Raw genomic sequence first — 26,667 nt, 5'->3', positions numbered from 1 at the left:
CCTCTGGTCCTGACCCCCAAAGTTTTTATGGAAGATTCTCCAGGGTCAACACTATGAACATCTAATATAGTAATCCACTGTAACAAAGTATTGACCTCAGGAATTTCTGAAGTGTGACTAATGTTCATTTTAGAGTTGCTGCTTCTGTAGCTATAGATTCTTCCCTACTACCTCATATTAATTTATGTCTTAGAAGTTCTATCCCTCTGCTGCTTCTAATCTGTTTTCTTAAGCCCGTTTAAAAAAATCAGCATTATTTTCCACATTATTCTAGATCCAAGGTGTTCCATACTTTTCTGCAGCTTAAAATAAGTTTTTCTTTCTTTCTTTTCTGGTGATCAGGAGAAAGGAAGAGAGATGGGCTTGATACCTTGCTAATTGGTAGTCTTTGCTTCAGAGGTGCTAGATATTTCCTGATAAGTTTGCTAAAGGGATACATATCAAGAGATGGCCATGTTATCATATTGAGCACAGCTGTTAACTCTTCCAGGTGAGAGCAGAAACGATAATACAATAATTTACAAATAGTTAATAGGTAATTCGTTATTTTATGGACATAAATAAAATATTTTATCTATTTTACAAAGTAATACCAATTACAGGTATATCTAGAACCTATGAAATTATTTGTAACAAAAAATTCAGTAATACAAATTTCTCTTAGCAAATATTGTACATTTGTTAGAGAGTACCAGATACTCATTAAAATATCAAGTAATACAGGACAAAGTGTTATAAAACAAAACACACAGCTGGAAAGCATTTTATTTTCTTCTACTTCATATAACATTGCTCAGGACTACAAGATTTTAAAGGTCTCTTTCCCACAACTTTTCTGATTTAGGAATACCACTTAAAAATATTCACTGATGCTATAAATATTACTGTTTTTCTACATATTAATGATTTTAATAAATGCCTTATCATTATACCTCTTGTTCCTTTGGTCAGACAGATTAACAGAAACTTTAAATCAGATGTTTGGACATTCAAAAATGGTTTTAAAAATCACACCCAACCAAACCAAATCTAAATCAGCAACTATGAAAATTAGTTTTAGCAGTTATTATTAAGAATTTTTAACAAGGAAGTACGGAAGCATGTATGAGATTTTAAAAATTATATACAATTTTTAAAAAATTAAAAAATTTAAATAAAAAAGATTAATGGCCTAATTAAAGTTTAAGCATCAGATTTAATATCTTAATTTTACACTATTTGGAAATATATTTTGTGGATAATAAGAATTATTTAATAAATATATACGTATTAAATATAAATATATATCTACAGAATCTGTGACTCAGGAGAAAACTCTTTAAAGAAAAAAAAAATTGCACTTTTAGATTATCAGGAGTTGTCCAATTTACCCTTCACATGAAATATAATTACCAATGCAGGTGTTTTTGGCACAAGGTTTTAGGTGAATATTGACACAATCTTAAAAAAACAACACTTTTATATTTTATTCACTGGAATATGAAGAATCAAACAGAATTTAGAATTCTGACCAAAAAAACCCCAGATAACTGCAATTCTTTAATTAAATACAAAAAACATCGTTTTGAAAAGACCTTAAACCTGCCTTTACATCTGGAACAAGTAAAATTTTACCATCAACAGGTTTTCTCCAATCCCTTCAGCAAGAATTCCCAGGCTACACACAAACGTGACACCATCCTTTTCTACTCATGTGTGACTTGGATCACACCCCAGTATATAAGGACAAAAAATAAATGTATAATAAAAAGATTGGATAAATCAGGAGAGGCTTTTTGGTCTTGAATTCTTCACTCACTAACAATGAAGCAGCACTGTAGGCAGCCCAAAACACACCAAACAGCTTAAAAAAAAAAAAAAAAAAAAGACAAAAGGCAGCATATTAGCAAGTCAATTAGTTTTCTGGATGTCATAGAATAAAAACAACATTTACAATATTTTAAAAAATCAACCACCAATTGAGGTAAATAGTAAAACTTATTAAAAATGATAAAAACTTATTAAGAATGTTCATCTTTACTCTGTTCCTTGACTTCTGTAAATGTATCTTACCAAACCGGTCTCATTGTAAGAATCACCTGAGGTGCATATTAAAAACAGACTTGAGGGACTTGCTCTAGCTCTGTTGAATTAGAATTTCTAAGGAAAGGATCTAGTTATCGGTTGGGATCCCAACAGAACAAAAAATTCCCTTTTTTTCCTTGGAAGTAGAAAAAAAGATTAAGTAAAAAACTTACTCAATATTTATTAAGTATTGCAGCGTTTTCCAAGGTAAAAGTACAGAGTTAAATAAAAAGGAGGAAAAAATACCACATTTTGGTCCACAGTTTAAATACACTGTGGTTTTCTGATTATACACATACCTAATTTTAAATTACTTCCACTGGAAACTTATTTATACTCATTGACATAGACACCAAAAGCATTTTACAGCATAAAACGAAAAAAGAACTTCAAGGGAAGAAATCAGGGAAACTATAATAGAAAGAGGCTTGACACAGAGCAGAGTTTCTCAATCCTGCAATACGGACATTTAAGGCTGGATAATAGTTTTTTTTTTTTTTTTTTGCGGGGTCTATCCTGTGCACTGTAGAATGTTTAGCAGCATCTCTGCCCTCTACCCACTCCATGCTAGTACCTACTCTCCCACCATTTGTGACACTCAAAAATGCCTCCAGATATTACCAAATGTCTCCCGGGGGGGTGGGGGGGGGCGGGGGGGCAAACTGATTCCTGTTGAGAACCATTGAAACAGAGGTTAAAAAAATACTGGCAGACTAACTGAAAATATATGTGGCATGGTTCACAGAAAAAATCTCTATTGTGCTTTTTAAACCCACTAAGTTGAAAATGCATTTAATACACCTAACCTACCTTAAACGTGCTCAGAACCACTTAAATTAGCATACAGTTGGGCAAAATCATTTAACACGAACCTATTTTATAATAAAGTGTTTATTATCTCAGGTAATTTACTGACTATTGTACTGAAAGTGAAAAACAGAATGATGGTATAGGTACTCAAACTATGCTTTCTCCTGAATGTTTTGCAGGATCATTAAGTCGAAAAATCATTAAGTTAAATCATCATAAGTAAAGGACCTTTTGTATATGACATAAAATTATATTCAAATTGCATTGGTATGTCATGATTAGATTTTTTTCATTATAAACAGTTAAAGATTGTGTTATAGAGCGTTATAGAGATTTGATGTTAAATAAAATTAGTGCTTATACATTAAACTATAAAGCTAGGGTTAACTGATAAGAGTCTTGCAACATGTTTCTCAACAAACCTTGGACTGAAATAAGAAACGTACAATAGCTCACTACCCACAGAAAACTGATTAGGAAAAAAATTTTGGCAAAGAAAAATCTGAAGTTTAAAAGTAATTTTATCCTAAAACTTTAATGATATAGAAAAAGTTTTCTGGCTAGCCAGTTAGCTCAGACAGTTAGAGCATGGTGTTGTAACACCACTTGGATCCCCACACTGACCAGCCCCGCCCCCCCCAAAAGATTTTCATTTTATAATATACATTCATATTCTGCAAAAAGAATATTAACATCTAACTTTCAGATGAACTGTATGACTAAAAATGACTAGAGGACAACAGTTTTAGCAATTTTGGAAGTAGTCTCAGAAATATTAAAACAAGCTTAGCCCAAGTAAAGCAACACACAGAAGGAAGTGATCCTAAATAAGTGGTATGTTCACTAAGGATAGAATACTTAAATGCCAGCAAGAGGCTAGCTGCTGCACTCTAAGACTTTTAAACTAAGTTCTAATAATGCCAATTTGAAAAAAAAAGATTTTAGGGTTAGAATGCAGAGGAAAACAAGGTGTTTTCTTTGGTCTCAAAAGTGTTTAAACAGTTCGAACATACAAATACGATCTCAACATATTATTTTAAAATATTTGTAGTAACAGTAGCTACTACTGTTAATCTGTGTCAAGCACTGCATTAGGCATTATATAAACTATAAAATCTTCATTAAAAAAAAGTAGGTAAGACTCCCACTGTTAAGAACAAACTGAGGGTAAAAGAAGAGTGAATGTATCTCCAGAAAGCCAGGCTGCAAGTAAGTGGCAGAACCAGGATGTGAATTCAGAACTGAGTAGTTCCAAAATCCATACTCTTTTCAGTACTCAATGCTTATATATCAGTATTAGCTTATAGTTACCAAATCCTGAAATAAATCATTATTTCTTTTATATTGGAATTAGTAATAAACTTTAAATAAATTCAAACCTCATAAAAATCAAGTGGCTCTGGCTATCTAAAAACAACTACTTTTGGGCCGGCCCATGGCTCACTCGGGAGAGTGTGGTGCTGATAACACCAAGGCCACGGGTTCGGATCCCATATAGGGATGGCCGGTTGCTCACTGGCTGAGCATGGTGCTGACAACACCAAGTCAAGGGTTAAGATCCCCTTACCCATCATCTTTAAAAAAAACAAAACAAAAAAAAAAAACTACTTTAGTGTTGAGGCTATGTGACAGCAGTACTGGAAGTATGGTCTGAAACAGTTCTATTTTTCGTAAAGAAAAAATTACATTCACATGATATAGATACATATGCTAAAGTAGTCATTTATTTCTCAAAGTTGTTCGATATTAATAAACACCAAAATTTGAGTTACATTACTATTTATTAATACTTAACACTATCAATAAATGTTTACGGTGTGTACATATGTTCGTTTAATTTAATATGGTATAAAGAAGTCCTGATCTCTGCATAACAGAAAATCCAATTTATTAGAAACATGTCTATCATATTTGATAAGGACATTACTATTCAAATAGGAGTAACAATTATTAAATAAATGTTCAGTGGAATTTTAAATAACTACCACCATCAAAACCTAAGTCAGATGAACTCATATTATAAACGTAGATAGGGAAAATTCAACAGCAAAAAAATTCTTCACAAACAAAACAAAAGAATCTGATTTGCTCTTTGTTTTTTCCCAGCAGACATACTTTATAATTCCTGGTGGTTAAGAGGGAAAAAAGCTTTTAAAATACACTTGTTAAAATCAGTAATAAAGGTCACTGTTCCAAAATACTACCAACTGTTTGATAAAGTTTTAAATTACAGACGGCCCTCCGTATCTGTGGATTCTGCATCTGTGGATTCAACCAACATGGATCAAAAATAATCAGAAAAAAAAAATGCATCTGTACTGAACATGTACAGACATTTTTTTCTTGTCATTCCCTAAACAATAAACAATTATTTACATAGCATTACCTTCTATTATGTATTATAAGTCATTTAGAGATGATTTAAAGTACATGGGAGGACGTGCATAGGTTATATGCCATTTTATATCATGGACTTGAGCATACATGGATTTTGGTATCCCAGGGACGTCCTGGAACCAATTCCCTACAGACATGGAGGGAATATTATACAACATTCTCAGCTAGAGGACTAGTATACTTTTCCTATTGGAAAACAGTAAACTACTTTATATAATACACACTACTTAACTTACTTTTATAAGTGTAGATACCACTTCGAATGATCCAACCACCAAAAGTACAGGGGCTATTACAATGAGAGGAAGTAATGAATATCCTATAACTCCAAGAACTTGGCCATATGCAACCTGTGAATTTTCAAAATTTTAAATAAGTATCATAGAAATCAAGATACTCATTTTAATCACTACTGATATCATATATCCTTTGTTGTACTTACATACATGTGTAAATTAAGAAAAAATCATAAAGTATCATACCCATTACACTTCGTATAGTCTCCCATGTTCCTAGGCAGTCTCACCAACCATTATTGTCTTAATTATCATCAATTTGCTGGTGATACCCAAGTCTGCATTTCCAGCCCTTCTCTCTCTCATGAGCTTCAGACTTATGTATCTAATTACCTTCAGTATATCTCTACGTTATACTCTGTCACTATTTCCCTCAAATTGTAGAATTACTTAAAGGGACCACAACCATCCTATTCAGATGAAAAATCCAAGGTCTAGGGAAGCTAGATGTGACAAATGCAGATCAGAAGGGAAGGGAGGATGGCCAGGAGAGACTGAAGAGAAAAATATGTTTTAGTGACTACTATGTTCCAAGCTCTACGATGGGACTTCATGTGCTATGAAGATCAAATGCAGTAGCAACCCTATGAAGTAGGCATTATTGTCCCTATTATGAAGAAACTGATGCTTAGAGATACAAAGTGCTTTGCTTTCCTGGTAGGGGACAGAGTTCAAATTAAGATCTAGGTCTCAACTCCTATACCAACAGTCCTAAATTACAAAAAATATTTGGTGATACATATTTTCATATAAATATTATACTAGGTTTTGTCTAGGATACAAGAAATAATATATTAACAAATATAATTTTGTGTCTATTAGAATTATTTTAAATTTCCATATTCAGAGTGAAAAGTTTCATAGATGTTACTCTAAATTGATTTAAGTTTTTTAGGTTAAGATGTTAGATTGAGCATATATATCTAATATTCCCTCCTGAAACTCCACTAAAAGGAAGGGAAAAAAGAAACTCCTTTTTATGAGAGGCATAAACAGGAGAAGAACAGGAGATAAGACAACAGCAACATAATTTTGGAAGCTGGAAAGCAGATGAACTAGAGCTAAGTAACAAAAGTGGCAGGTAATTTCCACCAAGTGTGAGAAAAAGGCTGAAAGTTTCTGCATTTATTATTCAATATTCATAAAGTCAGTTTGATATGATCCAGTACCAATATCATAACTCTGTCTAGCATTCCCTCTGTTTTACTCTCTCCACAGAATGAACTGGTGGAATTCCTAGGTTTATAGCAATTCATAAAGTTGTATTTAATAGAGCAGTGATTCTCAAAGTGCAGTCCTGGGAATCCCACAGACTCTTCCAGAAGACCATAAGGTCAAAACTGTTTTTTAGAACAGCAATAAAACATTATTTGCCTTTTCCATTGGGTTGATATTGGTACTAACAGGGCATAGGCAATGGTGGGTAAAACTGCTGCTGCCTTAGCACAAATCAAGGTGGTGCAAACTGTACTGGTAGTTACTGTGTTCTTTACAACCACACTCACAGAAAAGGAAAAAAAGCCAGCTTCACTTAAGAATGTCCTAAATGAACCAGTAAAAATTATTAATCTTATTAAATATCAACCTTTGAATTATGTCTTTTTAATATTCTGAACAACAAAAATGGGAAGTACACAGAAAGTATTTCTGCTGTATACTGATTCAGTGGTTATCCCGAGGAAGAACACTTGCGTGATGGTTTGAGTGAAGAGTTGAATTAGATGCTTTTTTCATGGAACATCATTTTTACTTGAAAGTACAACTGATATCCAAACTATGGTTATTAGACTTGGCAATGGCAGGAATGTTCTTGAAAATGAATGAAGTGAACCTGCTGCTTCAATGAAAACAACTGACAGTATTTGTTGCAAATGATAAAATTCTAGCTTTCAAGCAAAAATCAGAACTTTGAAAAACTTGTATCCAACCACTATAAGCTTGACAGTTTTCCAATGCAGACTTTTCTGATAAGATGGGTGGTTATAGTAATGATTATGATTTTCTGACACTGTATAATATCTCAACATTTGGGAGATCTGCAAAACTTGGTGAACTAATGTTTTCTAAACGGCAAATACATGATATTACAAAACCATGTGTGGGTAAAAAAAAAATCCATTCAAAGTGAATTTAAATGAAACGGAATATAAAAAGTTCATTGACATGGTTTGAGATTCTTCACTGCAACAAACCTTGAAAAAATTACTACTTTTGAGTTTTGATGTAGTATCAGAGAAGAATATCCACAATCATCTGAAGGCTATTAAAATACTCTCCCTTTTCCAATTATATATCTGTGTGAAGCCTTATTTTCTTCATATAATTTAACCAAAACAATGTATCATAACAAACTGAATGCAGAAAGCAGGTTTGAGAATCTGGTTTCCATTAAGCCAGACATTAAAGCTACTTGCAAAAATGTAAAACAATGCTACTCTTCTCACTTTAAGTTTTGGAAAATAATTTTTTTCTTTAAAATGTATTGTTTATGTTAAAATATATTGGGTTATTGTTAGTTTTAGTGCATAAATAAATATTTTAAATTATTTTAATTTCTAACATGGTAAATATTGATAAATATAACCCATATGAAGAAACCTCTTTGGTGACCTGGAAACAAAAAGTTTGAGAACTGCTATAACAGAATAAAATGTATGCTTACCTAAAAAGCTGTAAATTACTTGATAAGTGGGATGAGATCTTTTTATTCCTTGTAACACTTATTGAGTAAATGCGATACTAATATGTTGATCATCTTAAAGGAACTAGCGTAACTTAAAAGCAATTCTGAGACAAGAAACAGTTATAATGAAAAGAGCTAATGACAGTATCTGCAGTACCAAAAATAAAGCTTACCATAAAAAACAAAGGGAATTTTCAAAATTAATGACTTACTTCTCCACCAAGAACTCTGGCCAGTAAGAAAATTGTTAGTGAACCAAATATCCAAATGGTAATAATCCATGAGACCACCTTAAGGGAAAAAAAATTCATGCAATTAATATTTTTGTATCAAGTAAGCTAATAATTTTCCAGGAACTCAATTCTCTGCCATATAAGATAGTTTGGCATGCCCAATTTCAGATCACAGAGAGGTTGTATGGGTTCTCAGGTATCATCCTAAAACTTAATGAGAACACAACAGGTAATACAATTTTACATCCAAATTGAAAATTTAACAGTTATCAATTGCATAAGGGAATCTCAGTATTTCAAGATCTATGATAAAATATTACTTAAAAAAAAAAAAAAAAGAGGAAGTGTTTACTACCAACTCCCTGGATTTATGGTATCCTGCAAGGAAAATTCATTCCTGAAACAAGTTACTGATCTTCTCTGGAAGTCTATAAAGCTAATATTAATTACATATTTATCCAAGCAATAGAATATGGAAGACATCTCAAATAACTGTAACTCCTCAGACTTAGCATAATAATACATGCATATATTTAGAAGCTCTGTCTGCTAGGAGGGTCTAAAAGTAATACCTGAGTAGCTACATAAACACACTTATTACCCAGATCCTGGTTTCTAAATATTCCCTAATTAGAGGAACTAGGACTCCTTAGAGAAATGGCTGATTCAGGGCTGAAGAAGGGAAAAGATTAGCCTGGAACACTATGTGGGCTCAATAGGTAAGGAAGGGCTCAAAAAAGGATGGGATATGTTGAAAGATCACAGAGGAAACCTGAAGGAGCTCCCAATAGCTAAATCTGCAACAATTTGAGCAATAAAATAAGTGATAATAATATTGGATTATAACACAGAGAATAAAATAAATATCCATGAGTTCATACTAATATAAAAAAATAAGTAACAGAAAAGAAGGAATAGCTATTTCTTCAAAAAGAATTAATAAATGTAGAAAGAATGAGGGAAACAGGAAAAACCATCACATAGTAAACACTATAATAATTGCTACGTGCAAGATCCATCAACAGATGCTAAAATTAGTAGGCTAAAATTCGGTGAGAAACAGTATATTTGCATAGATGCAAAGTATCTCCACAGAGATTCATTAATTACAAAGAGAAAAAGAGTAACTTTACAGTGGAGGAACTTGATAAATGCCACCCCAACACCTAACCAAGTGATCATGGTTAACATCACCAGTAATAACACACATCAGTGCAACATACTCCTTGTTACTACGCAGAGAAAGGCACAATGGTCACTTCTGTGATTCTTGCCAAAAATGTATGCCCCAATCCAATCATGAGAAAACAATAAGCAAACTTAAATTGAGCAACATTTTATGAATGTATAAGTAACCTTCTGTTTTTAGCCTTAGAACCCCTTGTTCAAAGATTATACAAAACAGATAAAACTAGAGATATTCTAGAAGAAGGACAAGTGATAGGTAGGAGACCAGAACCCACTTTCAACTTCTTCAATGGTACGTAACAACACTTCAATAGAATACCTGATAGGAACTACTGACCTAGGGTAAATATTAATAGGACTAGTAGAACAATACAAGTATGTTAAGAATCTTGTGATGGGGAGATTATTCTGGATTATCTGGGTGGGTCCTAAACGTAATAACAACTGTCCTTAAAAGAGAGATACTTGAGTACAGTAAAGGAGAAAGTGATGTGACCATGAATACAGAGATTACAGTGATGCATCCAGAAGCCAGCAAATGCTAGCAGCCTCTAGAAGTGAAAGAGTCAAGTAACAGATACTGCCCTGGACCCTCCACAGGAACCAGCCCTGGTGAAATTTTGATCTTAGCCTTTTAAGATTCATTTTGAACTTTTGACCTTCAGAACTGTAAAAGAATAAATTTGTGTTGTTTAAAGCCACTAAGTGTATGGCAATTTGTTACAGCAGCAACAGGAAACCAATTTATTTCCAAATCATTCTGGTAAGGATTTACTTTTTACTCCCCTAAAGCCTTAAACTGCAGATGAGAGAGTGATGTGTGTATGTTGTGTTTTGATGATAAAGTCCTTGAGAGAAGTTAAAATAAAAGTGATTAAAATATTGCTAACAGTATAAAAACAAATACGGATGAAATCCTTGTCATCATTTATTAAAAATAGTATTCATTTTAAAAAAACAATAAAAATGAAAAAAGGTAGGAACATGACTATATTTAATTTTTGAAACTTTTAAAATATTTAGAATTTGTAAAAAATAAGATATACTTACCCTAAACTGTCCATATAATGATATCATGGAAAAGAAAAGAACAACAGCCAGAGGACCCCAAAAGTCAGGATTGTCTCTCACCACTTGTCTGTTAAAACCAAGTGATGGCATTGGCATCAAAACACATCGGATCTTGTAGTAAATATCCTTTAAATCGATATCCAATTCTTCCCTATAATTTTAAAGTAAGAGTTTTCAAAAGGCACACACTTCTGAATATTAAGACAGTTTCAAAAGAATTTAAGAAAAGTTTAAATACGACAGTATAGTCTCCATAAGTCAACAAATATTTGCATTTGACGTACCATATTTCACTGATTCTAAGGTGTACATTTTCAATATTTCAACATCTCTAAAATTGAGACACATCACACAATTGCTCGTGTCTTACAATTGTTGTTAGCCTGGAGTGAATTCAAGACTTCTAAGAAAGGATTCTAATATCTGCCTTTCTTTTTATCAGTCTCCTACAGGCACTATCAATTAAATACAACTTTAAATAAAATTTTCTGCTTGAGACTTCTTGGGACCATACTGATAATTCGGACTGCAAACCTATATGAGGACCAGTGTAGGGTTTACATTCTCAGGGGATGTTTTTTCTTCCAATACCCCATCCAGTGCCAAACTGAAGCAAATGTCCTTGCTGTCTTTGTGTGGTGGGTTCTCATTCACTCTTATGCTAAGGAGATAGCCTTTTGATTTCTCAGCTTTATGCAGTCTTAGGCACTTTGCTTTTTTATCAATATGTAAAATAACTTCATTTCATAATCCAAAGAATCTTAGATTTGATAAAATGTGATATATTAACATTAAGAAACATAGGACGTTTTAGCACTTAATGTACTGATACTACTACAAAGAACAACCTGGTAATGCCTTGGTTTTCCAAAGCTATAGGTTCTTCTTTCCAAAATTGTTTATTTCTTTACTTTTTTTCCCAGATGATAGATAATCACAAAATTTCAAGTACTATGAAAAAAGTGAAAGTCTCCCTATAAACCTACTCTCAATGGCACCTCTAGAATTTCTATATTGGAGAGATTTTGTGCTGGTAATCTTTCTGGAAATCATAATTGGTCTTAAACCTGAATTTCCACAGCAAGCACCAAGAGTCTTGCTTTTTTTCACATTGCTTGATTACCTAAGATAGCTGACAGACCCAGGTAAGCTCTAACAGTTGAGAGAGAGAGAGAGAGAGAGAGAGAGAGAGAGAGAGAGTGTGTGTGTGTGTGTGTGTGTGTGTGATATAGGATAACCATTTTAAAAATTTTTGCCATTCAATGGGTTAAAAAATATTCTTTTATTATTTCAGATTTTTTTTTTTTTTTGGCTGGCCAGTATGGAAATCCGAACCCTTGACCTTGGTGTTATAAGGCTGTGCTCTAACCAACTGAAATAACCAGCCAGCCTCAGTTTTTTAAATTAGTAAAACTGAAAATTGCTATAGCTTTTGACCAAAACAGATTAAGATTTTCCACGTCTTTAAATAACATGAAAGAATATAATCATCCCACAGACTAACTCTAAAAACCAAAATATACATACTATTATTTTTACATACAAGAGTGGCTTGTTATCTTCAGGATCATCATCTTCAACTTCCAAAAGCCAGCCATACCCTCTTTGTCTCAGAAATGTAGTAGCTGTAGATTCTTTGATAAAATCTCCACCAAGGTTTAATTTGACATCTGGTGATGCTATTGAACCACTGAGATCTTAAGAGAAAAGAGGACAAAACTGTAAACCAAGGTAAAACCAAAGTGAGCATATATTCAACTAAAATAATTATCACCTGAAAATCTCTAACTATGAACATCTGCTATTGCATACAATCTTCAAATTTTATAGATGGGAAATATCTGAAAATCATCTTTCATTTTATAAGAAAAAAATGAAAAGATCACCTCCTACAGTAGAAGTGAAAGAGAAAAGAAAAAAAAAGAAAGAGGTGAAAAGACATATGAAAGGTTTCACAGCTAATGAGCTAGACTGGTACCAGAATCTAGACTTACAACAATAACCATTTAAAATTTAAATGGGGGCCGACTCCGTGGTGCACTCGGGAGAGTGCAGCACTGGGAGCCCAGTGACGCTCCCGCCGCGGGTTCAGATCCTATATAGGAATGGCCGGTGTGCTCACTGGCTGAGCGCGGTGCGGGCGACACCAAGCCAAGGGTTGCGATCCCCTTACTGGTCATGAAAAAGACAAAAAAATAATAATAATAAAATAAAATTTAAATGGATTGCTTCTTGGTCTTTTGGCTAAGACCAAGTGTAAAATTTAAATGGAAGACATATGCAAAATATACTACATGATATCATTTTGGATGCCCTTTTATTATATACAATATGTGCCTCAGAATAAAGCAATTGTATAAATTCTTTTTAGAGACATTACATATGTATACATACAAACCATTAGACACAATTTATTTGCTAAAGGAAAACTGTAAATAATTTTCCCTACTTTTTCATGTATTTATTCATACATTCTTTCATTTGAGTAATCAAATATCTATGTTAAGTGCTTCATATATTAACATTTAGTTCTGAATAAATCTGACTAGTAAGAGTTCCCTGCTAGTTCAGCAAACTATTTTATATATAATTACATAAATTCATCTTAGTTTTGGCAAAAAAAAAATAAAGCGATGTGTTTGTGTGTTTGTTTTTATGATCAGGTCTAACAAAAGGTGAAGAGATTCAGTTATCCATATTAAAAAATAAATTCCATGCATAGTCTGCACAATGTTTTAGAGGTTACAGATAATCACAGTAGTACAAATGCCACATTTTCTGGTTGAAAAAATTGTGAATAGTGAAGGATATGTTTGAGGTGATACAAGGATTAAGAAGAAAAAAACACATTTGTAGGACTGGACAACATGCATTAGTAAATAACCATCAATGATAACTCAAGTCAGGGCCAGCCCGTGGCTCACTCGGGAGAGTGCGGTGCTGATAACACCAAGGCCGTGGGTTCAGATCCTATATAGGGATGGCTGGTTAGCTCACTGGCTGAGCGTGGTGCTGACAACACCAAGTCAAGGGTTAAGATCCCCTTACCGGTCATCTTTTTAGAAAAAAAAAAAAAAAAAGATAACTCAAGTCATGAGATTGGAGTGGTACTTCAGAAAAATAATTTTGGCAGCAGCAAAACAGAATACTTTCACACAAATCCTCCTTCTCTGAGAGTCATCTCCAACCAATACTAAAGTTAGCTTCCTTAAAAAAAACAAAACAACCCAGTCACAGAACAAAAACAAAAAACAAAAACCCTACCTTTTTCATAAACAGTGTAAGAGCTCAATTTGCACAGTGCTCTAAATTCTAGGTTAACTTCTGAGAACTGCCATTTTGGCTTAAACTTCAATGAGTGGCTCAATTATGAGTCACATCCTGGTTTGGTTGTGACAACTGCTGAAATTAATTATAACAAAAGTTTATTCTGAAGCTAAGTTCTAGCTTAGCAACTAATTAATATAACAAATTATTTATGTCTTCTGGGCCCCTGTTTCCTATTATAAAAACATTAACTAAAAGGTTTTTATAAGGAAGTTTACTCAGCTAGAGATAAAATGCAAGTATTTTTTAATTCACTGTTCTTCCCCACCAAAAGTTTAAAAATAGTCCCTGTAGATGCTGTCATAGAATCTTGTAGTTAAAATATTCACTCAAAATTACTTTATGTTCCTTTGTCTTCATCTAAGTTGATGGAGTTTGGATGTGCCGTCCCCTCCAAAACTCAAGTAAAAATTTGAGCTTGGTTGTCAACTGTAGCATAGGTGAGCAGATAGTAAAACACTGATTTTAAATTAATTCCTTCTTTTTATACTATATACAATATTCTTGTCATTTTCTAAGTAAAAACAATGTAAAGACAACAATAAATATAAGTGAGTTTAAAAGGAAACAATCTTCGAAAAGAAATCTCTTGCAAAAGGAAACCTTAAAAATGTTTCCACTGCTGTTTGGGCTCAGAGTGAAGAAGAAAATCAGTTAAGTTTCTCAAGTCTAATTGAAAGCCACCATTAGAAAAACTGCACAACAAAATTTAACAATACTTTTCCCTCCCTTTCAACTCAAATGTATGATTGGGTAAAGCATCCTTTCTCTGAATCTTCTGCACAGCCTGAGAACTTCAATTTTAAAGAGGAAGAATTTTGTCAATACAGTGTGATAGCATACAGAGGATGAGATTTACTGATCTGCTCCTAGACATGTTCAGATTTCTATGAAAGAATATACCACAATGAATAATGAACATTTTGTTGGTGGTACTTGACGACTTCTTATATATGTGAAAAAGCTTTTTCTTTTTTAACAAGCAACAAGAGCAAGGACAACAGTCATTTCATTTCAGTTGAAAATGAAATCTATGTACGCTTAAATCTAACCCAGAATTGAGTCTTTGTGCAGCAAAAACAAAAACAAGCACATTTTGCACAAAAGAGGTAAATTTCATTGTTTCATATGAATTAAAGGAATACCATTCTAATGTATATATAAGTTTATGAAAGAGACCAAGAAATTTAATGCATGTGCATAATAATTTTGTAATTGCTAGACCTATATAGGAGCTTGATCATGTTACTCTGTAAGAAAATGTTTGTTTAAAACCTTGTATAAAATGGCTTATGGTTTTAGCATCTTTACTATTCCATACTGTCAGTAAATTTTCATATTGTAAATAATATTAGTTAAAATCAGCTAAAATATCTTGAGCCTATCATCAGAAAAAATTAATTCCATTTTGGCATAAGCTAGATATTTAATAAAAATTTCTTTTCTTTGCTTTATGAGTTTCCTAATTTATTATTTTGAAGAATTATAGCTTCATAGGAAGTTGCTAAAATGGTACAGAAATGTCACATGTACCCTTCACCCAGTTTCCTCCAATGCTACAATCTCACATAACTATCAAAACCTGGACGTTAACATTGGTACAATCCACAAACCTTATTCAGATTTCACCAGTTGTACATGCACTTGTGTGTTTCTGTGTGTGTTGCTCTGTGCAATTTTATAATATTGGCAGATTTGTGTAATGCCTTGCGGGTTTTAAAGTTTATGAGAAACAGATTGATTTTTTAAAAAGGTAAACCTTGCTTAACTACCTTCCTTCCCCCAAAGAAAGGTTGGTTAAAAAATCATTTTCAGGGCCGGCACCGTGGCTCACTTGGGAGAGTGCGGCACTGGTAGTGCCGAGGCCACAGGTTCAGATACTGTATAGGGTTGGCTGGTGTGCTCACTGGCTAAGCGTGGTGCAGACCACACCCTGCCGAGGGTTGCGATCCCCTTAGTGGTCAAAAAAAAAAAAAATCACTTTCAGTTTTCAAACAGGGAAAAAAAGCTATTCTTGCATCCATTATATATCATATACCAGTTATCCCTCAGAATCTGTGGAAGATTGGTTCCATGACCCCCTGCAGATGCCAAAATCCACGGATGCTTAAGTTCCTGACACAGAATGACTTAGTATTTGCACATACCCTATACACATCCTCCTGTATACTTTAAATCATCTCTAGATTACTTATGTAAATATTATGTAAATAGTTGTATTTTTTGTATTTTTATTGTCATATTGGTTTTTTAATTGGTTGTGAATATTCATGAGATACAAAGCTGACTGTCACCCCTTGTGCCCAAGATGTGGAAGCCAGATCCATATTGGCAGCATGCCCATTACCACAAATTGCAATTGTACCCTGTGTCCCCCACCTAATTATCCCCAACCTCCCTCTGTCATAATTGTTTTTTATTATTTTTTCAAATATTTCTTATCCGTGGTTAGTTGAATCCAGGGATATGAAAGGTTCACTTTTCATACTTCACTAGCATATTGTATAGAAGATATTTGTGATAAGACCTACATGGATATAATTTTTTAAAGTAGGAAACTTTTAAAAAGGAAGAACTAAAGACCACTCTGTTGATACTACTGACTAGTTTTAAAGGTTATATCCTTTCCGGCGAGGGGAATCTTTACACAAAGAGTAGACTAAATGCTTGTCCACAATAACAGAGTAAAAGAAAACTAGTATTGACTTAAAAGAGCATTGACAAAAATTACTGGACTATCATGTCTACAACTCACCATCACAGGAACATAATGTGAACTGTAGATATTATCATTTTGATATAGGGGTAAGAAGACTAAGCTCGGAATGCAATATGTTGAGTCCAGTCCTCTTTTCTAGACTTAAATAACCAATTGTCAACTTAACATTTCCTCATAGCTATCTCAAAGGCACCTAAAATTCAATATTCCAAAACTGAGATATCTCAAGACTTTCTCCACTTTATTTCAGTGAATGGTACTACTATCTATCCAGCATCATAAGTTATAAGTTTGATTATCCTTGAGAGTTTCCTTTGTCTGCCTGCTCTCCCCTCCATACAACCCACCACTAAGGCCTGTCAGTTTGTTTTTGTTTTTTGTTTGTTTGTTTACATTATGCTTTATTGGATATGTAGATAATTTTCATCTTGGGGGTACTGAAATTTGCCGTTCCTTCATGAAATTAAAGAATGCCATTTAATGATGTTATAAAATGTATTGTGTTTGGTTGCAAATTGTTTTGATAATTATTATTTTTTTGTCCCTCATCAGATGAGTAGATAAATAAAATGTGGTATATCTACACAATGGAATACTACTTGCTATAAAAAAGAATGAAATACTACCCTTCACAGCAACATGGATGGACTTAGAAAAAATTATATTAAGTGAAATAAGTCAGGCACAGAAAGAGAAATACCACGTTCTTACTTATTTATGGGAGCTAAAAATATAAATAAATAAATATGCAAATAAATGGTGGGGGTGGGGGTGGGGAAGAAAACACAACAATCACAATTCCTTGAACTTGTTAAGACAAGTGAACAGATATGATGTTGATGGGAGGAGGGAAGAGGGAGTGGGGAGAGAGCAATTGGTAAAAGGACACAAAAATCAACTACATTGTATATTGATAAATAAAATTTAAAAAAATAGTGCTATGACAAAAAAAGAAAAGAAAAAGTTCTGTCAGTTCTCTCTAAATACTTTTTAAACCTGTCCACTATTCTCCATTTCTACCACCAGCACCAAGCTAGAGCAAACTACCAACTCCTGCCTGCATGATTATAATGGTGCACTAAACTGCTCTCTCCCTAGTTATTCTTGTCTCCTTCCAATCCATTCTCTTCACTATATCCAGAAGACTCTTTTTGAGATGCAAATCTTTCACTCTTGTGCTTAAAATCCTTCAGTGGCATCCCACTGTTTTTTTGGCTCAATCCCAGCAATTTCAACATGCCCTATCTATTTCTCCAGACCCATTTTCTGTCCGCCCTCCCAATTTGGACCCTATGCTCTAGCCACATCAAGTCTCTCAATTCTTTGAATGAACCTGGATCCCTTTTGCCTCAGGGATTTTGTACCAGGCTGTTTCTTCTAATTAAATGACACCCAGTCTTCAGTTCTCAGATATACTTGCTTAAGGAAAATTTTCTTGATCTCACAGACTAGACTATATTCTTTCACGGTTTCCCTTACTTTTCCTTCATAGCATTTATCACTGCCTATATATTTGTGTGATTATTTGATTAATATCTATAAACTCTACAAAGGGAGAGACTATATGGGTTTTTTTGTTGTTTTGCATATATCCCCAGTACTTATAGTAGTGCCTAGCGCACAGTAAGCAATCAATAAATGTGTGTGCTAGTTGAATGAATTAATTAATGGAAGTGCAAACAGCTCCATATAGCTTAAATCAAGAAGTTACATTAAAGGCTTTTAATAAAGAAAATAGACAAATTTAGATTTGTATTTTGGAAATATAATCTTAGCTGTACTATAAAGGACTGATTTAAGAGAGGGGAGATTGGAGCAGGATGTTTGGTCAGGAAGCTTCAGGAGAGTATAGATGACAAATGATAAGATCAAAGACTTGAATTAAGGTAGTGTCAGTAGAGAGAAAAGAATACAGTTATTCTGGAGCTATTCTGAAATAATTTTATGACCAACTGAATACGAAAAAGTGAGGGAGAGAATAGAGACAAGTTACTGGCCTTTCACAAGAGGACCTATATCACAAACATTACATCATTTTCACTTTAGTACTTTTCTCATTTTCAACATTGATCAATTAATTAATCCATCAACAAATATTTATGGATTACTTACTTTTTTTTAGGTGGCTGGCCGGTAATAGGATCCAAACCCTTGACTTTGGTGTTACAACACAGAGCCTGTAACCAACCAAGATAACCGGCCAGCCTGGATTTCTTACTTCTACAATGCCTTGAGAGTGATATAAAAAAGTGAGATACTTTGAGAAGTTTAAAATCTAATTGATGGTATATCCAAACAATGGAATATTATTCAGCCACAAAAAGTAATAGGTTACTGATTCATGCTGCACCATAGATGAACGTTAAAAACATTATGCTAAGTGAAAGAAGCCAGACACAAAAGGTCACATATTATATCATTCCATTTATGTGAAATGTCTAAAACAACCCATAGAGGCAGAAAGTAGATTAGCAATTGCCAGGTGTTGAGAGGAGGGAGGAATGGGAAGTGACTGCAAGCAGGCTGATGAAAATGTTCTAGAATTAGACAGTAGTGATAGTTGTACAACTTTGTGAACAAAAAACCACTGAATTGTATGCTTTAAAAGGATGAAGATTATGTCATGTGAATTACCACTCAATCAAAAATCTAATTAAGATAAGCTGTAATACAAAACCTAACCAGTACTGTAAAGCATACTTTTCTGTAGGTATAGGACAATGAGTATTTCTTACTGATCATAGGTGCCATAGGAGTAAAGAGGCCTAAATAAATTGGAGAGGTGGTCAGAAAGGCTATGTAGAGGTAAAATCTGAATCGTCCATGAAGGATGGCTGGACAGAAAAGGAATAAAAAGTCATTCCAACGAAAAGACATGGTAGGGGCAATGGCATGGAAGTCCAGGGCCTTTGATAGGCACAGAGTTTGTCTCCAAAAGTTGTGAAAGACAGGTTGAAGACAAACTGTTAAGAGCATAAACATGAGGCCAAACAAAAACAAAAATAATATCTTTATTTTAAAGGCCAAATGTTTCTCTATGGATGTTCTGTGGAATCTGGATCCCATGAGATGCTCTCCATAAAAGGCTTTTGATATTTACTAAGTTTGGAAAACTCTGCATACTACAACCCCCACCTGGAGTTTCAGAATTAATACTGGCATATTAAAGGCTCTGAAAATTCTATATTAAGAATATTGTTATTGACACATTATTTACCAAAGTTAGGTTATCATGGAAACATTTCCACTTTGAGAAACACTGCTGAAGGTACCTCTGGAGATGATAGGAAGTAAGTGCAGATCCAGCAGAGTGATACAGACTGCTGGATGCTGAGGAAAAAAAATAAATAACAGGGACAGGGACGATTTAGCTGTAAAAATAAGGGGAAGTAGTAGATTTAATTAAAGATTCTATCAGTTAGGAGGGAATATATGAGTAGCAGTAGAGATGGAAGAAACAGGAGAAAAAGGAAATGCTAGATAGAAACATAGAGAAGAGAAAGATCTCACAGTAGGTGGGAGAGATGGGAATAAAAGCACTAGCAGAGGCATATCCTAGGAAAGGATGAAAGAAACCTTTAAGATTTAGAAGACAGATGGATGTTTCAGTATAGATACAAAAATATTTAGAGGAAGAAAAAAAAGAGGATGGGAAAATGGCTTATGGGTGGCTTACATCATTTTTCTTGCTTAGTTGTCTCTCTTTGTGTCCTTTCCAACTATTTGTTGAATGCCTGCTAAATTAGTGTTGGCTTCCATTCTAGCAACACAGCACATATATCTTAATCAAAAAGCATCACACAATCATTCATTCAACAAACGTTTATTGAATTCCTGCTATGTGCCAGGCTCCACACTAGGCAGTGATTATGATACTACCATGCAGTAAAGCGCAACGTCTATCTGCAAGCAGCTCATCGTCTAAATCAGCATTGTTTTAGGTTGTGAAGATAGGGAAGTATAAGATACAGAGACTGCCTCCACTCCACCAATTATTGTACTTGTATAGTTCTTATATCAATGCTCTTTCCCTTTTTCAATCTGAAGAACTCTTATTTATCCTTCAAAACACACCTCATCTGTTTCTGAAGACTACCTTGATCACTTCTTACACAGTTAACTCTCTCCTTTGCACCATACTTTTTATAGCATTTACTACGTACACTGAAAGTTTTATCTCTTTCTTGGTGGCAGAGACTTCCTTACACGCAGGCCCCTGCACATGGAGATACTCCCTCCAGCCTACACATAGAAATCATTTTGTCCTTCAAAGTTTGGCAAAATATCATCTCCATTAAAATTTCCCTGACCTAGCTAGAAATAATTTCCTACTCTTCTGACCTTTCAAAGTAAAGGTGAAGGATTGGCTAAAAGATTTCTATATATGCTTTACATATATACAAAATGGTGTCATTATATTCTTGCTTTTATATACATGCATTTCCTTATTGTTTTTGGATGCAGTTTTACACCACAGACTTGATTTCACTATTCATTTACTTATTCAGTCTGGATTTCACTATTCATTTACTTATTCATTTATTGCCTCATTCACACATAGCTCATATTCTATTAACTTGTACTTATGGATCTTTCTTTTATACACATTACCATAAATAATTCTCACAATATTCTTTTAAGCACGCTTTTCATTTTATAGGGGACAAAATAGAAGCTTATAGAAGCTATGTAATATTCCCAGTATCACATAACTACTATAAGAGTCGGGAGTTTAGCTGAAGCCTCAGGCTCTAAAACCAGTAATTTTTTTGTTATACCATATAAAATGTGCTACATTTGGTAGTCCTGTCGATCAATGACATATGAGAAAAAAGAAAGCAAAAATAATTTATTGATTCAACAAACAATTCTTTTGTGATGTTTATATATTGGGTTCTGTTGTAGGTGCTGAGACACAGAAAATACTAGGGAAGTTTCTGTTTCTGAGGGACAGTTAAGCAAAGTTTTACAAAGGAAGGAGCATTTGAGTTGTCTTAAGTTTTAACTGGGGGAGGAGAAACACATGCTGAGCATGAAGACTAGGATATGCACACATATGGAGACAAACACTAAGACACACTTTAGAACAAAGGTTACGTGTGAACAAATAGTGAGGGCAGGCATCTATTATTAAGAACAAAAGACATGGACAGAATCTAGCAGAAAGGATATACACTGAAAACATTTATAAGCTGAAAACATTCCTAGTTAGAGAAACAGCATAAAAAGGGGAAAAGCAAGAATTTACATGGCAAGTATAGGGACCAGAGAAGAGACCTGGAGTTGCAGAGTAAAATGTTAAGATCAGAATATAATATAAAAAAAATAAGCATGGGGCCAGTTAATACTGAAATCCAAGCAGCAGCATTATTTACATATATTAAACACTAAACTCTGCCAGATATAGCAGTAAATGCTTTACATCTGCAAAATATTTGAACACTTGCGTATTATTCTTCCCAATTTGTGTATGAAGAAACTGAGGTTAAGAGAGGATAAGTAACTTGCCCAAGATCTCACAGACAGTAATTGGTAAAGCCAGGATGCAAACCCAGCACTGTTCTCTACTTCAGATACACTATTCAATTAATAAAAATATGAGGCATCATGGTTTAGCCGACAGAAATGTGAGGAGACAGACTACCTCTTAATTCCAGATCCATCATGTGGAAGTTACTAAACCTCTCTAAGCCTCAGTTTATAAAATACAGGAATAATAAAGCTCAAATATCAAACAGATCGAGCAGTATGCTTAAAATATTCTGTACATTTAACCTGTACAATGTTATATACATAGGGTACTTCTACATATATATATATTTCCTTGGATATGTAGGGGATCTATAAATCCTTGGAGAAAATAAAGAGAAGTTTTAATAAGCTTATGAATTTATTCCAGGTTTCTTAGTACATGGAGTCAATGGGCTGCCTAGTTATATTATTCTGTCAGATTTCTTAGGTGTATTTAAGAAAAGTAATTCCTAGAGGAAGGGAGGCTATGAAAACGTACATATACATAGATACATGAGTTCGAACAAAAATCAGGTTCTTATACTCAATGGAGACAATTTTTTTTAAGTCTTGGAAATTAAAGTTGATATTCCTCCCTCAGCACTATACTACCAAATGTAGATAGTACTTGGGTTGCTATAATTAGTATTTGGGTTGCTATAATTCGGTTTAAAAGAAATTTACCAGCTATGTTCCCCTCTGATAGATAAAAAATTTATTTTACATTTTAAGTTATAAGCTGTACTATTTTTTAAAACAATGCCACCCAAACAGCAAAACAAAGGGGATAAAAGTGAAAACAAGCTACAGTAACTGATGCACTATGAAATCAGGTTTCTGGGGAAAACTCAGGTTCTTCTGTAGACTGAAATTTCTATAGTTAAACATAATTTATTTTTTCATATCAGGCAGTAAGTCCGTTCACTGGAAAGTAGCTGGTGTACAACGTTTAATAAGGTAAAATTTGGAAATGACTAGCAGAAGAAAATTCAGATTACAAGGCATTGGGCGAAAACTGAGAAAAGGAGGAAAACATTTTCCTGTGCTGTAGAAAAATCTCTCCAGAATATATGCTTCCTCAGAACAGTACCAGGAAACCTACTGAGGCTATGGGGGACACCTAGTTGGATTACGAGAAGTTTCAAATGTACCTGGGTCCACTTCTCTGAATACAGAAGTCAAACACTATAAAATGGGAGGAGAACTGGGACCCAGACAAGATATCAAATTCATTAAAAACGAGGGAAATTTGTATTTGCAATGCTAAATCTAATCCCAGCACCAACAAAAACGATGTCTGTTGATAGAGCACAGAGGAACACAGCTCTCCTTCCTTGTTCTCATTCTTTAATATCTCCCCTGTCCAATCTAACTGAGTAACAGCGAGTAATTCCAGAAATAAAACCTCAGGGTTCCGTGGGTCCACTAGAGGTGAATAAGCCACCCAGAAAAACCAGCCACCGGACGGTGTGGGGAGAGCTAGGAGCTGACCGCGTAACCAGATGCTTTAAGACATTCCCTCACACCCCTCCCTAGGCCACTTGGGGCCTCTCAAAAGGCCCGGCCAGCGGAGAGGGCTGGAGTCGCTACCAGTCTGCTTCCTGCCCATCCCCACCCGGCCACAGTCGCCTCAACACCAGGAAGACCCCACCCCGTCAGGCCCTCCTGGGGCTCAGCCTCACCTTCCGCGTCTGCTGAGGAGACAAAGGTGAAGTCCCCGTTAGTGGGGACATACGCCGGGGGCGGGCCTGGCGGCTGCATCTTGCAGCCCCTCCGAGCCGGCAGTGGTGCAAGAGGCTGCGGCTGGGCCCAGGCCCCAAGGCGGCCGCGGCGCCGACCCGCACGCTCGCCCTACGGTGCGGCCTGCGAGCAGGGAGGCTCAGGCTGGGAGCGAGGCCGGAGACGAGCGCAGAGGGCCGCCGGGATGCTGCCGAGACTGCGGCGGAAACTGCCCCACGAAAGTCCTCTCGGTGGCGACCGACCGCCCAAGCACCACGACGCCGGAGCCCTGACAGGACCATAACAGTGACAGCGCCGCTTGGATTGGTTCTTTGTAATGTGCTCTCCCATTGGCTCCGGGAGAAAGGTTCTGATTGGGTCTTCTTGTTGTTGATTCCGGAAGTTTACCCACGACCGGAAGTTTACTTGTAATTCGTGGAACACTCGGGCGTCCCGGTCCGTCTTGGCTGTTTTGTTCCCTTTGGTCCCATGTGTAACGGCTTTTCGTTACCTAGTTCTTCCGTTTTTGTTAACTGGATAGATTATGGAATTTTAGAACTATGTAGGTTTCTTGAGGTCAACCCCTGTCTAGGATCACAAGATTCCGCTGCCCTTAGTCATTCATTAATTGTATAGGATCTCGATTAAGTTATATGTCATCTCTGAGCCTCGGTTTCCTCACCTGTGAGGCGAAGAGGGATGGATTGGAGAAGAATAAATAAAGCAGATTAAACTGTAAATTGCTATCCAGAGACTGGGGCTGTCTTCTAGCCACATTCTTTTATGAGAGAGGCAACTGAGGCCAGAGAAGGTAAGGTAATAACAATTAAGACGGCACCCAAGTCTCCTGACTTCTAGTTATATGCCGTTTTCACTAGAACGCCTGTCTGTTGATAAACTTGCTAAAGTTTGCAAACTCACCTAAGCTGTAAAATGTTTAAATAAATAAATTTAATATTGAAGCTTCATAACTGTGCCTTCCAATTTGAACAGAGAGGGGTTGGGGGTATATTTTGAGACAGATGGAGAAATACACAATGGATCAGCAATCGAACAATGGGAAGCCATGGCCATTGCAGTGGATTGAATGACCCCTGGAAGTCCTTGAAGCTTAATCCCCACTGTAACTGTTGAGGGCGGGAAATCCGATTATGGTAATCGAAAGGTGTGACATTGAAGAGGTGATTAGATTGTGAGGACCATGCCACAGTGAATGGATTAGTAATGGTGGTCATGGGTGTGGTTCTGAGGGTTTTAAAAGGAGAGCATTTGAGAGTCTCTCTCTCTCTCTCTCTCCTCCACCATTTTCTGCCATGTGAGAACTCTGCATTGCTGTAAAGCCACCATCAAAAAAGACCCTCAACAGATGTGTTCCCTGGACTTTGGACTTCCCAGCCTCTGCAACTGTAAACAATAAATAACATTTTCTATTTTTTTTTTTTAAAAGATGACCGGTAAGGGGATCTTAACCGTTGACTTGGTGATGTCAGCACCATGCTCTCCCAAGTGAGCTAACCAGCCATCCCTATATAGAGATCCGAACCCTTGGCCTTGGTGTTATCAGCACCACACTCTCCCAAGTGAGCCATGGGCCAGCCCTATAAATTTCATTTTCTTACAAATCACCTAATTCCAGGTATTTTGCTATAAGCAACAAAAACAGGCTAATACAGCCACTAATGTGTTAAATGAAATTTCAAGAAAGTATTCTCACAGGAAATAGCAATTAAGTTGGTACCTAAAGGATGAGTAAAAGTTTGCAGGCAAAGAGATGGGTTGGGGGAGGGAAGGGGAGGGCTGGCAGCCTGGGTCATAACATTCCAGAGATCAACAAGTGGACATGGACAACTGGAAGTCATTCAGTTTACTTGTAGCTTAGGTTTCATAGGAAAGAATGGCTACAGATGGATTGCACAGATAGGTAAAGAACAGATCATGAAATATCTTGTAGGCTATCCTATGGAATTTAGATTTTCCTTCTCTAGAAATGATGGGGGAAACATTAAAGGAATTAGAGCAAGGAGTAACAATCAGATAGACCTGTTAGAATTATTACTTAAAATATCTGCAGTAGAGAATATTATGACTTGGAGAGTACAGATTTGTATGAAGACTTTTGCAGATACATAAGTAAGTAAGTCTTGAACTTGGGTTGCAGCACTGGGAATGGGAAAGAAGAAACTGATTGAGAGATATTAAGGTTAAGAATCCACAGTATTTAGTGATGAATTGGAAGAGATTGGAAGTGAAGAACAGGAATGAGCATAGGGTAACTTCATGTTTCTTGCTTAGGTGATTGGAAGTGTTATGAATCAGCTGAGGAAATAGAAGAGGAGTCTGATAAGGGGAAATTTTTGAGCATCTTAAGAACATGTAGATTGAGCTATCTGGTTATTTTTTAGCTTATAAGGATGAGCGCTAAGGGTAAAGTTCTGAACTGTAGGTAGAGCACAATAGTCATCAGTGCATGGATGGTAATTACATCTACAAGTACGGGTGAGATTGCCCAGAAGGAGTTTGCTGAGTGAGACAGGAGTGTCAAGAATGAAACGCGTAAACAACGAAGTTAAGGGCCAATCTAGAGAGGACTGGTCATCAAAGGAAATGGGAGGAGCTGCAATTTTAAATAAGATGGTCAGGAAAGGAGGC

At 35.3% G+C, this 26,667-nt stretch overlaps 1 protein-coding gene across 1 annotated transcript; it reads right to left on the bottom strand.

The window, feature by feature from the left end:
- Nucleotides 1-732: 732 nt before the first annotated feature.
- On the bottom strand, nt 733-24,311 carry YIPF4 (Yip1 domain family member 4). Its single transcript, XM_063078442.1, has 6 exons — nt 23,982-24,311; nt 12,286-12,439; nt 10,722-10,893; nt 8,463-8,540; nt 5,508-5,621; nt 733-1,843 (listed from the first exon to the last, which is right to left on the bottom strand). Exons 1-6 carry the CDS (start codon nt 24,058-24,060, stop codon nt 1,706-1,708), a joined length of 735 nt encoding a protein of 244 aa, XP_062934512.1. The 5' UTR covers nt 24,061-24,311; the 3' UTR covers nt 733-1,705.
- Nucleotides 24,312-26,667: the final 2,356 nt, after the last annotated feature.

This window comes from Cynocephalus volans, chromosome 14 (genome assembly GCF_027409185.1).
Source record: "Cynocephalus volans isolate mCynVol1 chromosome 14, mCynVol1.pri, whole genome shotgun sequence".
In the NCBI taxonomy this organism is placed as follows: Eukaryota; Metazoa; Chordata; class Mammalia; order Dermoptera; family Cynocephalidae; genus Cynocephalus; species Cynocephalus volans.
Note: the sequence above shows the minus strand (reverse complement) of the source record. Positions and strands in the feature narration are given on the sequence as shown.